Here is a 14,625-nt window from a genome sequence, read left to right as displayed (position 1 = left end):
ATGTGGAAAAGTTTATTATTAAGATGTAGAAAAGATTGATCTTAACTTTTCGAGATATCGTGCCGGCCATGATTCGTCATGGACTCCTCTAAAAAATATTCTATCCTTAAAAAGTTTCCCTCTTTAAAATTTAGTGAAGACAAATAAGAAAATGCATTTTTTCAATCGAATTTTGAGTTTGACCGGAAACGAACTATAGGAAGGATTTCCTTTTTTTTTTTATTTTAACAAAATATTGAGTTTTTTTCTCTTTGCTTGTTACTCTATATTTGAGTGTTAGTCGTGAGCTTCAGTGTTAACAGTGAATCAATCTTGTAACAAATAGCATTCAGAAGACTGTGTATCGTAGCATTCATGAGAATAAATAGAGGTTTAAAATGAATCCTCGTCCACCCGTCACCCATAGTATTAACAGCAGTTTCCAATGACAAGTTGATAAACAAATGATTGCTGTCGCCCATTGTGTTTGGAATGAGTCCAGCAGTTAGGCATCCTGTTTGGCATAACGGGATGTCCACACCTTGGCATTCTCGTTGTATGTCAAACGATCGGTTAAAAATATATTTGCTATATACTCATCGACTGGATCATTTGGATTCGGATCAGATAAGAGGGACATTATCGATAGCAGTAGCTTGGATGTGGTCAATACGGGTGACCAGTCTTCGGTGAGTAAATTCATGCAAATAGAGCCCAATTCATCGATATTCGGATGATAGATCTTCGTAAGGAATACCACTTTGGGTGGGGAAAATGGATAGTCAACTGGAAAGTTCCAGTCTAGACGGAAATGTCCATTCTCATAGGGAGTGCCCTTCGGTCCGATAATTGTGCCCAGCCAATGGAACATGTTATTTCCCACCATCTCGATACGGCAGCCATCTGGTGGATCCTTCCTAAATTCGTCTAATTCTCGACCCAAACGGCGTATGGCCACCTCATGGGAATTCGGACGTGGATACTGGGCCACTGTGTCCCCTCCCATTTGAGTACGTCTGCGGTCCATCAAATGCCCCATATTGTCCTGGTAATGGCCGGATACCAGTACACTGTCATCGGCTGCGACAGCATTCTCCTCGTTATATGCGGCACGGCCACCACCAGCACCACCAGTAGATCCCGAACTAGAACCAGGTCCGCAAATTGCATGGCGAATATCTCTTGTTAAGGGGACGCGTTCACTGCGACGAATCGGCATATTGTCAGTTAATCTCTAAAATATATTCTTATGTGGAAATTTAGAAAATATTTATATATATATATATTATATTATGTTTTGTTTGTTTTCCTGCTACTTAAGTGTTAACATTAAAACTAGCACTGACTATTCGAGTCAACGAAATTGTCTGATCACCAAACGAAATGTCGAGGCCAACGTGATATCGTGTTTTTGAAATTCTAAAATCAAGTATCAGCAAAGTATATGAAGTATATATATTATTAAAAAGTTGGAAAAGTATATGTGTATGGCATCAGGCCACCAGTATACTTCATCTTGAGTCTTGTTTGGCAGTCGAAACAGTCAAACTTCCCTATGGTTGACATCAAGTTCCTTATTAAATAGTTAAGACAGAGGTCTAAAGAAGACATGCAATAAAATAAGGTGAAAATTTCAAACAGGTCGTAATCTAACCAGCTAATGGAGTTTCGTTAAGTTGAACCAAGTTATGGGCGTATCTATATTTATAGGAATTTAATTGTAGTAAAAGCACTCAACTGACGGTCTTCATGGATTATAACTATGATGACTTTACATCAATCAACAATAATTTTTATGTTTAACATAACTACATTGTTGTCTCATGAGCTGATTGCGCTAACTTCTTTAGAATTGTAATGCCATGCCATTAGTTCAAGCCTTAAACTAGTTGGGAATTACAACAAAGCGAAAAAAAGAAAGCCCCATGCTAGAAAAATGGAACGAAAATACACAATTTCTCATTTTCCGAAATACTGCAAATAGTTTAAAAACCACTCTACCACCGAAAGAGATCTGCTCAGAGAATTTTTTAAGACCAAGGACAAAGTCCTGTTCCATTTGACAAGGAACGACCGCATACACATGCCTAAACATATCCATATCTTAATGTAGAAATATAGGAAAATCTTATTAAAGTAGGCTTCGCAAGAAACTTTCCCAAATATATATTTGAAAAAAAAAAAAAAAATCAATGAAATTTATTAAACGAATGAAAGATTTTAAAACGGCTATAAGAGTATCTAAACTTCGGCACAGAAATTACCTTTGCCTTATGTCAGTCGTGCCTACAAGACTCGATTACCAACCAATTATCTAAGCTGGAACCACTAAATAACGATAGATAACAGCGAATATTAACAACTTAAGAGTTCATAGAGTTATTGCCTTATGAATGCAATGTCCTTGTTGATATTACGAGTATAAACATCTAAAGGTTTGGAATTATCGGTTTTCAAAAAGGATTGTACTAAAAATATATAAAAAGATTTCGGATTGAGGCTTTCAAAATACGTCCTTTTATAAAAAAAACTTATTTTGCTACATTAAATTGTTGCTCTCTCTGTCCCACTATAGTGCACCACCATCTAGAAGTCATTTAACCGGCCATTTTGAATTTCCTGACAGCCATCTTGAAAATTAGGAACGCCATTTTAACTTAGGTAACGGTGTTCGGCTCCAACAAACATTGCTCAGACGCTCAATACAACAACATTTTCGAGCCCATGGATCATACAATTCGAATTATGATTCCTGATTATGTTAACTATACATATTAATACACATTTACATTTTACTACCCTTGACTTTGGTAACCTAATAATGCGAAAACTATTCACATCATTTTACTTTTTGGTGAAGTGAACCTAATGTACTGGCGAGGGGTGTAGATTTGACAATAGAAGTTGAAATTAGTTGCTTTATATATTTGTATGTATATATAATCATTCTCATTTATTCTGTTCAATATGGTATGCACATATACTTATTGTTATATATATGTATATATGTGTGTGTGTGTATATATAGTATTCAACTAGGTTTAGATTTACCGCACTTTCTGAAAGTTTTTGCAAATTTATATTTGGTGTTAAAACACAATACATATGTATACAATTTTCAGTTTGTTTTGTTTTACAATATACATTAATATAAATACGTTGTTTTTGTTTTTTCATTTAGATATACATATGTATATAAAAAAAAAAAACTGAGTTGGCCAACACCAATCATGGTTACCGGGCTTAATTGGCGTACATATTGAGAAATATTTACATACACATATTCCTTTTATTTATAATTAGTAGTTTTCCCTTCAGCAAATAAAAACAAAAAACAAAAAAAATATTTTGAAAATCGTTAATGTCCGATTTTATTAGACCTATTATATATGTAAATATTTTTTAAACTTTAGCATCTATTTGGGTGAGTTAAAGTTTATCTATCATACGTTCTATAATGAGGGACAACCCAAATCGTTTATAAACTTGTGATGAAAATGGGGAAAATTAACACACAAAACGCATTCAACTAAAGTAGTTTTTTACGTGCATGACACACATACATACATATATGGAAGCTAGTTCTTCAAAGCCGAAAAAGAACTTACAAATGTAGAAGGTGGTGTAGGCAAACAATTGATATTTAATATATAAGATATAATTCTAGTATTGAGTATATATGCATAAATTGAGATCGTAATGATCGATAAAACGGACAATTCTATATCGATGAAACGATACCTATATGTATATGTAGGTATATACAACCCATGTGATCAGTTTGATTAAGTTAAACAAAGGTGGACGACAAGCACTAAGATTTGTTTTACTTTTACAGATCAAAACTTAATGGAACCGTTTATTATAAGTAGTTAGATATAAATATACATAAATGTATACAATATCAAAGCATAAAGCAGTTATGGTTGCTCTTTTTTTTAATATATTTTCTTTGTCTTAAATTTAGATTGCGTTTTCTCTGTGTTTGTGTGTGTGTGTTTATTTTTTATGTTACTTCAACTTGAATATATGTAGGAGGAAATATTGCATATTGGAACGATTTTGAAAAGAACATTAATGTATATAATAATAAAATTTAAGAATGCATACATAATAAATGAATTTGGTTAATGCAAAAAGGTCTTTTAACATAGTTTTTGTAAATTTTGTTTTCTCTGATGTTTGAAAGAAACGCAAATCGGCACAAAAGTATCCCATTTGAATTTGTGAACTAAAATGAGGACTGATACTGAACACATGAAATCATATGATTTCGATTATTTGTTGCTTGTTTACTAAATTATAATACAATTTATGTTATGTTAATATTTGTATTCATATATACAAATTTGTTAAATTTTTTCTGTTGGCCTAGTTATTTTTTTTTTATTTTATTGTTGCTCCGGTTTTCGGCAACTTTTCTTGGAGTAGCCCAAGTTTGTCGCAAGTTTCTTTTCTTTAAATATTGTAAATACAATTATATCGTTTTCAAAGTTATACATATAAATATATATGGTTGTGTATATATATATATATATATATTATAGAAATATCTAAATACAATTAATTGCGCTTTACACTTTATTTACGGCTATGTGGCATTAATTCGAATAAAAACAGAAGAAAACAAAAAAAAATATGCTCTATATATATATATACGTGTATAAATATATATATTATATAAAATGTGTTTGTGTGTGTGTGTGTGTGTGGGTGTGGATGTGTGTCTATGTCTAGTGTTTTGTGTGCTGGTGTGCCTGCTCGAATTCCAAGAAACCCCACATAAACCTGTACTACGCGCCCCCCAATGCGACAACGACAACGCCCATTTCCATTTTGTCGACTCCGCTCCCGGCTGTAATTGCGACTGCGACAACTGCATAGCCAGTTTCAACTGCAACACTTTTTTGATCTCTTGTTCTTTTGATGCTTCAAATTGATGGTATCCTTCTGCTGCTCGTTTGAGGCGGTCCGGAGCTTATGATTTAACACTTGCCGCGTTATCGATAAAAACATATCCTCCACATTGATATTATCTTTGGCGGATGTTTCATACAGTTCAATATCCATTTGTCTCGCAAAACGTTGCGCATCCTCTGTTATGACCACCTTACGATCTGGATCATCATTCTTATTGCCGACTACAATGCAAAACCATAAATATTAAAAACGAAATCGTGTTGTTTAGTTAATACAACAACTCACCTAATACTTTATTTACCACATCGCAATTATTTTGTATCTCTTCCAACCAACGCCGTACATTCGCAAAAGAGTCACCATTCGTTACATCATAGACTATAATAACGCCATGAGTGCCCCGATAATATGTGCTGGTTATGGTGCGAAAGCGTTCTTGTCCAGCTGTATCCCATATTTGCAATTTCACACGCAGCCCATCAATGACAACGGTGCGAATTTTAAAGTCCACACCGATTGTGGTTATATAGCTTCCCGAAAAGGTGTCATCCGAGAAACGTATCAAAAGTGAAGATTTGCCTACACCTGCAAAAGAGAGAAACATGCGAGATAAATAGGTGTAATTTTTTTTATTACTTTTATCAACTTTCTCTAACTATGTGCTTACTATTTCCTAGTAAGTCAAGCTTTAGCTTTAGATATACATATGTAATCTCTTTCGTCGATTCTCTTGCCATTGACGATTTTTTACCATAGAGAAAACTCTTTAACCCACTCCCAAGATCAGATCGATACATGTATTTACATATATTATAAGTTTCTTATCGTTGTAGTTTGTACATTTCTATATAGGGTAGGGCTCTCTAAAAGTTCGTTGTTTTAGGCTTTCTCAATTAATCTTTCGATAACGTTTTATCGTATCTAGTCGGAAACATTCCATAAAGTTATGAGATTTAAGCTAGTTTATTTCAATGAAAATTTAACACGAACTATAAAATCTACATATGTAAATAATTAATGTGCACGTGCGTTTCAGAGAAGAGATTTCATTATATACGGATTTATGTTGTAGAAAATAATTTTCATTGGAGGCATTTTATCTGTTCAAAACTAAACATTGAAGATTCACTAAAAAGGCCGGAAAAAAGTACAAAATTATTCGAAATTCCAATAATCAGGCCCCATTAACCCCTCGCTGCATCTGTTCATGGATTTCATTGTAATCTTTATTTATTTGAGTGCCAATGACCGCTGGGTCACTATATGTACATATATACATATGTATGTATGTATGTACTTACATATGTGAATGTAACTTTCATTTCGAAATGTTTGGAAGCGATTCTATGACTCTTTAGGTACCCAAGTCGGATTACTATAATACCAAATATACAATTTCAATGTACAATTCCAGTATAGTATTCTTATTACAATGGGGTTTCGTATCTTTTATCAACTAATAACGATCAATTGATGTTTTTCATTTTAAACTAAAAACGTGAATCAACAATTTTGAAATTCTACTAACCAAATAATAAAACTGTGTAAATCTTGTGGATTCCAACTAAAGAAAATGAGTGTGGAGGGTGGTGGAGGGTTCGTTAGCAATTAAATGGAATATTTTGTGCCACACACACACACACACACATGTTGCACCATTCACAATATGATGGATATGCTGAATTAAACAGCTGTGGGCAAGCAATCTTTATTTTTATGCGGACAAAAAGGCGAGTTATCTGAAGCCAAAACAAAACATTACTACAAGAAACTTTTAGTGATAAATGAGGAAAATTTGATAATCCAAACTACATATGTATGTATGTATGTAGAGTTTTAAGATATTTCAAGAATATCTATCAACAATCGCAATAAGATTGAAATAAACACTTGCTTGAAATAAACACTTGTAGAATTTGATCAGGCATATATTATCATGATACTTACCACTGTCGCCAATTATAAGCAATTTGAACAGATGATCAAAGCCTCGCGCCATTTTTATCTTTGTTGTTGCTGCTGCTGTCGCAATTTACACTCCAAAACAACAACAAACACACAAAATAACAATGTTTGCTTTTTTTCTGTCAAGAAACAAACAAAAATTGTGTTTCTAATGCTTGATGTAGTTGTTGGTTTCTCTTTTGGTGGGCTCCTTTGGCTCCTGGACTCTTCCTTTGGGGTTTTTGTTAGTGGAAAGCTAATGCCCTCTCGCTCTCTCTTTCACACACACACACTTGCTCTCTCTCTCTTTCTGGCTTGTCTCTGTCTCTCTCAGGCAGCCGGCTGGCTGTTGGCTTTGTATGATAAAAAAAAAAAGAAGCGAGAAACACAACAAAAAAAGTTTTATTAAAATTATGTTCTTGCTCTCTGCTGCTGCTGAAATTTTTCGTTGTTGCTGCTTAGTGATAAGCTCTGGCTATTGTTATTAGTGGTATTTAAGTACGTAAGTTATGTTATTGCTATTGTTGCTTGTTATTTAATTTCCTTTCGAGACAAATTATTTTTGTTAACTCTGCTGTTGCTCTTGTCGTTGCCGTCACCGTCGCCTTTGGCGTTTATCATCAATTGTTTTTGATGTGTGTGGGAAAAATATGAATAATAGTAAGAACAAAAACAACAAAAGCCTTGTTGTAGTTGTTGCTCTATCCATATACATATGTATATGTCTATGCATGTACATATATGCATATGTATGGAAAAATATGTTTATGGCAAATGTAACAACAATTTTGATAAACACGTTAATATGCCGCCCACCCAATTGTCACACACTCACAGACGTTGTATTACGTTTCTTTTAATCGTTTCTTGTTTTTCTTTTTCGTTTTCTTTCCAGTTTTTTTTTTAGTTAATTTTTTCTTTTTGTTTAATTTTGTATCGTCGGAATTTGTATCGATTTGCTATCGATTGTTTCCGATTAACCAGAAATTAGATCTGGGAGTTCCTTCGATAGCTTTGCTCCGATAATGTCGATAAGGAACCAAACTATCGATAACAGCTAACGATAATAATTTGACACAAAGTTACACGTAATATTTATATGTCCAGCATAAATGGTTCATTCCCTATATTCCTTCCAGAAATTAAATTGGAAATAATTTAGCTTTCTTTTACTTACATTTCCTAATATACTATAATAACTCCATTTGAATTCTCTTATATTTGTAGAAATAATATAATTGTGAAAAAGATTATAGTTACAACCAGAAAATAAATGTTTTTTAAATGAAAAGATAACTGTTCAATTTTTATAAATTTGATATAAGAAAATTATGTGCGAATATAAAAAATTTTTAACAAAATAATATTGCTGTTCCATAGAAAGTCCATAAATTCAAATATATATATATACATTATTAAGATAAACTTAAGTTACAAATATTTAGATACATATTTACAATGCTAATTTATTCAATACTTCGAACACAAAATTATCTGTCCCGCTCTAACTCAGGAATTCGATGTATGTATGTATGTATGGTTAAATAATTAACGGAATCATAGAAATAGATTGAATATCATCAAGGAATGAAAAAAAAATAGAAAAATTTTATTACTTATGATTGGCCAAATAGACCGGCAACCGATGCCGGGTCCGATTAGCCACACATGAGATGTCCAGTGTGGTGGAAGGCTTTGAAGGATCACCCAAAGGATTTGATTGACTTGCGATGGGAACGTTTGCACGCCTACGTGCAGATCTAGGCTCAGTTTTGTATAATATTGTAGACTTTTCACGAGGTGCATTAAAAGATGGCGTTGGGGATGCCGAAGTAACACTACTGCGACTTCGTGTACGCCTGGCCACGAGATCGGAATCCTTTAGAATGCCTTTAATCTCCTCAGATTTGTTGGCACTGAGGCGAGCGCTGCTGCGCACCGAAGGAGTAACTGAATGCATTGTTTGTCTGCGTCTTGACCGAGCCGCTTGGACATTTGTGTTAGCATTGTTATTTGGCATTAATGTCTGAAGATTCCTTGGCCTTGATGATGTTGGGGTAGCCAGTCGTTCCGGTTCCACTGTTGTCTTTTTTTTTAACTCATTCTCCTTGCCAATGGCAGCCAAGGAATTAAATATTTTATCATCATCATCGTCAGCATCATCTTCAGTATCAAACTCTACAGACGACAGTTCGGAGCTGGGTGCTCGCAGCTTTTGGTGTACACGACTTAAATTCATACTTATATTGTTGTTGTTTGGGGCTCTGCTATATGTATTCCTGCTTGTTTGCGAGACTAAATCATCTATGGGATCCGAAACCATTCGACAATCATTACACTCATATATACCGTGGCTTGTACAACCAACATGTACAGGATTTGAGCCACATGAATTGCAGTAACAGAGTTCCTGCTCATTATTGGCTTTGCGTCCATTGGAATTCCGACATCGGGCAGCATGGCAAATTAAATCTCGCTGGGCCTGCTCGTGAAAGGCCCCTGGTTCAAGTTCCCACGAAGCATCACTAGAAGTGATTGAAATTAAAGATATGTATTTAGCCATAAATTATGAAAGATATCGACTTGAATAATATTAGAATGCTTACCTATTTGGCACAGAAATGCCCCAATAGCTGACATCTCGAAACGTTTCCGAATTATTGCAGAGAGGACATTTGAAGAAATAACCGGATGAATTGGCATATCGCTGCAGGCAGGTCTTATGGTACCAGCCATTTTGGCAGCAGGGCGAATAAATAAATGTCACATAGTTGAATTTCATGCCATCTCCTATTAACGGTTCATAACAGATGACACACTCCTCTGTTGGCTTTGGACGATATTCATGCCTACGCACGTGATAATTGCAAAAGGATTTGAATGTCTCGCAGAATTGATTGTGCACTTTGTTTTCGATGCCGCACCCAGTGTGGAATGTTCGGCGGCAGTTGGCCTTACAGCACCCAATGTTGGCTCCTTGCTCATGGCAAAAACAGCAAAGCAAGGGTTTGGTTCGTTCGGCCTCTTTGACGATGTCGGGCGTAAGGAAATGCAACACGCCGTGATTGTCATCACCTCGTTGCACCAGACCAGAACTGAGATACTATTAAACAAATGGACATAGTTATTACAAAAATTGCATATAAACACAGAAAGTCGACGACATACCAAACAATTCTGATGCACGTACAGCTTTCCATTGTCCAGGCGATGGAAAGGACCAAAATTTACCAAATCCTCTTTGCTGGAGCGGCAAAGCACGCACTTAACCATTGTGCAGGTGACCAGCCAAACAAATTAATTGGAAGTAATTATCCGTCAAATAAAACCAAAAAAAAAGCGCGAAAGCAACAACAAAAGATGGGACCAGTTTAGATAGTTTTTGAAGAGTGCAAAAAATCGACGCATATCGATTATCGATATCAATAACAGTGGCGGCAACGCAAATTGACCCTGCATTCAAATAAAAATTTATTGTTTTTTTTTTTTTTTTAAAGAATATTGTAGTTTGTTTTTGTTGTTTGTTTTTTAACTGACAAACTAGCCAAATGATTAAGACACATTTACTTTGTTTCAGTTACTTTTTAATTAAAACCATAGTCCTGTGTTTTAGCTGATCTAAAAATGTTTTTAATACAAGAAATAGAATATAGATTTGTATGTTTTTTTTTTTTTTCAAAGGGGATTAACTCTGTTCCACCGTGGACTCATCTGTAGTTGCTGTCGTCGCTGAAGTATCATCGGTATTTCCTTTCGCATTTTTCCACATCTTGGCTGCTGCCAAGAGTTTCAGATTCGGCCTCGCCATCTCATCCTCGGGGAATATGTAGTCAAAGATCTCCTCCCATCCCTCTTCAACGCCATCATCCGATACAATCTTTTGTCGTTTCTTAATTCGTCGGGGCATTTTGTCTAGAACCTTTTGCAGGGCCATCGTATCATTGGCTTGGTCCCGTTCAAAGTCACGCCAAGCTTCCAACAGCAAAACGCGTGACTCCTTATCACCCAATTGTCGGAGCATCTCGTTCGCCCTCTCATAAATGCGACGAGCTAGTCGGACATTCAAATCAGCATCGCTTTCATCGGCTTGACCATGGTTGATGCCCATCTCGAATTTGGCAAATGACATCCACACCTTGACATGTTGAGTGCGCTCCAATAACCGTTCGTATAGCTGTCGGGCCAGCTCCGTCTCACCCAAAGCTACCTCAAAGTCAATATATGCCTTCCACAGCAATTCTGGCATGTCTAAGCGAGATTGCTGGACGGCCAGCTCGAAAATAGCCCGTGCCCGTTCCGTGTCGCCTAATAGATTTTCTAGCTCGGCGAACTTCATCCAGGTGACACAATTCTCTGGACCGAATTCAAGAAATTTCTCATACAGCAGGCGACAACGTTCAAATTCACGCAACTGAATCTCGAGATCAATATAGCCCCGGAAGATCTTGTCCCGTGGACACATGCCAATGGCCATACCAAGAGTTTTGCGAGCCAACTGCAGCTGTTTGGAGCGAATCTCAAACTGGGCATAGAGAAGCCATATTTTGCTAAAAGTAAACAGCTTGTGTGGTATCAGATCCAGACATGTCTTGTAGATTTGGCGTGTACGCTCTAAATCCTCCGCTTCGAGCTCCTCGTAAAGGGCATAATTGATCCACAAGTAAATGTAACGACGCCAGAAATTCTTTTCATTGGCCGGCGGGACATTAGCTATGGCTCGCTCATAAGTCTCCCTGATTTGATCTGCATCGCCTTCGGCCTCGATTAGGCGCAGGTAATCAAACCATGCATCATAATTGGTGGGATTGGCGGCTACCTCTTGTTCGTATTGATATTTGCGCTTAGATACAATCACATCTTCGATCCCGGCTCGATCGCCATACTTTTTCTCGTGTATGGTATAGGCCTTGAACAGATCCTGAGTGCGATCCTTGGGTAAATGATCTAGGGCATATTTGTAAATGATTCGTACACGATCGTGTTCCTTTTGTCCTTCCTCGAAACGGGCAAAAGCTATGAACAGCCGCTCCTCTATGAAATCATCTCCAAAGAACTCTACAGCTCTTTCGTACACCCGACGTGATCCATGTATAAAGCCATGGGACTCTTCAAAGCGGGCAAACTTAATCCAATTCTTTACATCCGGATGTACGTAGACAAAACGTTCGTAGATCTCACGAGCCCTATCGATTTCCTTGTAGCGCAGTTCAAAATTTACATATGTCTGCCAGGCCTGTTCCTCGGGAAGCCATTCCATCCAGCGCTCGAACACCTGTCTAGCCCCGGCCAAATTCTCCAGCATCTCTTCCATGTAAGTGTATTTGTACCAGAATTGATTCACACGCGGCATTATGGTCACGGCCCGATCCCACAGATTGCGTGCATGGTTCACTTGCTTGTTCTTCATTTCCATTTCGGCATACTTCAGCCATATGGTAATATTTCGATGCTCATTGTCCAGGGCTCGCTCCCAGATAGAACGGGCACGCTGGATCTCTTGCTGTTGTTCCTCCCACTGGGCATATTTAATCCAATGACTGACCACCATGCGATTTTTACGTAAATTATCCTCGAACGTTTTCCGTTTGCGCTGCTGATAGTCTGCTAATTCCGCTGGATCGGAGATTTTCTGTTTTGGTGGAGGTGGCAGAATCTCCAGATCACGCTCCTTGGCCTCACGCAGCAGCTGCTCGGCGGTGATTTGCACCTCTGCCGGCGCTTTGTTTTTCACCTGATAGTTGATTGGGAAACGTTTACATTTCTATACGTTGTGTGAATATTGTAATATATATTACTCACCTTAGCCACTTTGGGCATTTTCTGAGGACGTTCCATAATCTTGGTGTGTGTGTTTAAGCTTCTCTTAAAACTAGTTACGATTTCTTCTTTCTTTGAATTGTTGTTATTCTTACACTCCACACGCAAAACTCCCAACCATTAGAGATGAGCTTTTTATTTTATCGACGGCGATACAACCTTTAAAGGCTATCGATAACTATCAGGTGCGATACCTTTTTTGTAACTGACTTTATTAACCGTTAGCTAAAAGCGTTGGGATTTAAAATGTTTCTGCGTAGTTTTAGCATGAAAAAAATTTGTTTTTTGCTAAACATTATAACAATTACAACTATATTTGAACCATTGCCGAACTTAATAAATATATATAATACGTTGATGATTTTAGGGTACAACACCCTTTAGTACACTTGAGGAACTCACAATACATAAATGTAATGTATATGCACAAATACCAAAATTATTTGATTAGCTACAAAAAAAAAAAAACAAAACATAAAAAATATAACATTTTGTAAGATTTTCATTTAAATATTCTCCACGACGATGATTGACCGTTACGCTTTTCAGTCTTTTCAACAACCCAATGCTTTGGATTCATTAGATAGTCTCTTTTATCAAGCAAAATCTTTTGCGTTTGTTCCCGCAATTTTTCCAAGGATCCAGCAGTTCCACCATACTCTTCTGGCAGCATCTCGCGGGGCACAGAATCATATAACGTCTCTATATTGGTGGTGTGAAAGCGTATCTAGGCGAAAGCACGTATATATATTAACTTATCTTTAAACTTATTTGATTGAATTTTTCCTTCAAGCATACCAATTTATACACCTCATCACTAATAAAAGGCTTCACCACACTAATAATACGGTCCAAATAAGTGGGACAATTGACCATATGAATGGCACGAAGCCGCACAGGGAAAGCCAATTGCAAAAATTTAACATAGGCGCGCAGCGTACTAATGGTCAAGCGCGAAATATGGCGCATTGTGGTTCCTTTCATATCGAAAATTTGTACTTCACCTTCCGACAAGACCTCATCATTCGCTGGATCATCAACGGTTATGAAACGACAATCAGCGACCATAAAAAATGCACGCGTATCCTCAGTGTGATGCATCTTAGAGAAGAAAAAACAAGCGTAATTATAATTATACTTTCTCCCAAAGGTAGTCCTCAAATATTCACACCTTGGACGGTTCAAAGTCTCTGAAACGATATAGCGAGACCTTGTACTTTTCCGGTGTTAGACCCGGCAATGGTAATATATCCCTGTTTAAAAAAGATTAATCCTTGCTTCGCCTCTAATAAATCTCGAACTTACGCATAATCAAAGGTCCTACGACTATCAGCATCTAGGGGATCCCTGTGGATGAACAAATGTGGATGCTTTTGGCGCAGAGCATAGTTAACCTCGATGAGTTTTTTGGTATCCTCCAGATTTCCGTACATGCATTGATAGAAACGACGCAGCAACAACGGTTCTGTTTTCAAAATATATGTACAATCAAATACTTGAAAAAGTGTAGGTACATATGTATATATATTTATATATGCATATAAAACAATCCGGCATACGATATTGATGACGCAATTGGGCGGAATAGCTATTAACATGTCCATTCGGCCGGCATGTGTGTCTGCTTTAGCTTTTGCTTACAAACGACCTCATTAAAGGCCTTATTATCTTCGTTATCGAGAATGCGTCAGGTCAGGTCGATGGGGCTGATGGAGCTGTTGGACTCACCAATTTCCTGCGGGAGCTTCTCATTCTGTTGGAACCAATTCTTCAGGTCTTCCAAATCTCCCAGCATCTGTTCCGTATGTGTGTCCAAATTCGTTTGTTTGGCCATTACTCCTTTGGTGATGAGAAAGAACTTGCGTTGTTATCGATAGATATCAAAATTTGAAATTGAAGCGCAACCGTTGCGTTTGAAGCCTGGAGGCCAACTGATTTGTTACGCTTGGTTGTTGTTGAAAATGT

General features: G+C 36.8%; 5 protein-coding genes across 7 annotated transcripts; all 5 read right to left on the bottom strand.

Moving 5' to 3' along the window:
* Positions 1 to 170: 170 nt before the first annotated feature.
* LOC137573280 (uncharacterized) lies at positions 171 to 1,325 on the bottom strand. The gene has a single exon (XM_068285172.1). It carries the CDS (start codon positions 1,196 to 1,198, stop codon positions 485 to 487), a length of 714 nt encoding a protein of 237 aa, XP_068141273.1. The 5' UTR covers positions 1,199 to 1,325; the 3' UTR covers positions 171 to 484.
* A 1,694-nt stretch (positions 1,326 to 3,019) lies between these two features.
* Rab35 (RAS oncogene family member Rab35) lies at positions 3,020 to 7,819 on the bottom strand. Of its 2 annotated transcripts, none has more exons than XM_068285173.1 (4): positions 7,679 to 7,819; positions 6,847 to 7,196; positions 5,185 to 5,484; positions 3,020 to 5,120 (listed from the first exon to the last, which is right to left on the bottom strand). In XM_068285173.1, the coding sequence occupies exons 2-4, from the start codon at positions 6,896 to 6,898 to the stop codon at positions 4,870 to 4,872; spliced, it is 603 nt and encodes a 200-aa protein (XP_068141274.1). In that variant the 5' UTR covers positions 6,899 to 7,196; positions 7,679 to 7,819; the 3' UTR covers positions 3,020 to 4,869. The 2 variants fall into 2 exon arrangements, with proteins under 2 accessions (XP_068141274.1, XP_068141275.1); XM_068285174.1 differs by having other exon boundaries at positions 7,693 to 7,707.
* Positions 7,820 to 8,142: 323 nt separating this feature from the next.
* On the bottom strand, positions 8,143 to 10,176 carry Phf7 (PHD finger protein 7). Its single transcript, XM_068285110.1, has 3 exons — positions 10,012 to 10,176; positions 9,450 to 9,946; positions 8,143 to 9,368 (listed from the first exon to the last, which is right to left on the bottom strand). Exons 1-3 carry the CDS (start codon positions 10,114 to 10,116, stop codon positions 8,456 to 8,458), a joined length of 1,515 nt encoding a protein of 504 aa, XP_068141211.1. The 5' UTR covers positions 10,117 to 10,176; the 3' UTR covers positions 8,143 to 8,455.
* Positions 10,177 to 10,450: 274 nt separating this feature from the next.
* On the bottom strand, positions 10,451 to 12,780 carry crn (pre-mRNA splicing factor crn). Its single transcript, XM_068285012.1, has 2 exons — positions 12,643 to 12,780; positions 10,451 to 12,574 (listed from the first exon to the last, which is right to left on the bottom strand). Exons 1-2 carry the CDS (start codon positions 12,676 to 12,678, stop codon positions 10,529 to 10,531), a joined length of 2,082 nt encoding a protein of 693 aa, XP_068141113.1. The 5' UTR covers positions 12,679 to 12,780; the 3' UTR covers positions 10,451 to 10,528.
* A 157-nt stretch (positions 12,781 to 12,937) lies between these two features.
* Positions 12,938 to 14,621, bottom strand: LOC137573318 (alpha-tocopherol transfer protein-like). Of its 2 annotated transcripts, none has more exons than XM_068285246.1 (5): positions 14,389 to 14,621; positions 13,966 to 14,125; positions 13,832 to 13,913; positions 13,459 to 13,761; positions 12,938 to 13,387 (listed from the first exon to the last, which is right to left on the bottom strand). In XM_068285246.1, the coding sequence occupies exons 1-5, from the start codon at positions 14,492 to 14,494 to the stop codon at positions 13,163 to 13,165; spliced, it is 876 nt and encodes a 291-aa protein (XP_068141347.1). In that variant the 5' UTR covers positions 14,495 to 14,621; the 3' UTR covers positions 12,938 to 13,162. The 2 variants fall into 2 exon arrangements, with proteins under 2 accessions (XP_068141347.1, XP_068141348.1); XM_068285247.1 differs by lacking the exon at positions 14,389 to 14,621 and adding an exon at positions 14,220 to 14,236.
* Between the last annotated feature and the right edge of the window lie 4 nt (positions 14,622 to 14,625).

Source organism: Drosophila tropicalis, unplaced genomic scaffold, assembly GCF_018151085.1.
Source record: "Drosophila tropicalis isolate 14030-0801.00 unplaced genomic scaffold, ASM1815108v1 contig_4, whole genome shotgun sequence".
NCBI lineage: Eukaryota > Metazoa > Arthropoda > Insecta > Diptera > Drosophilidae > Drosophila > Drosophila tropicalis.
The sequence above is the reverse complement of the archived record's forward strand: the minus strand, read 5'-3'. Positions and strand labels throughout refer to the sequence as shown.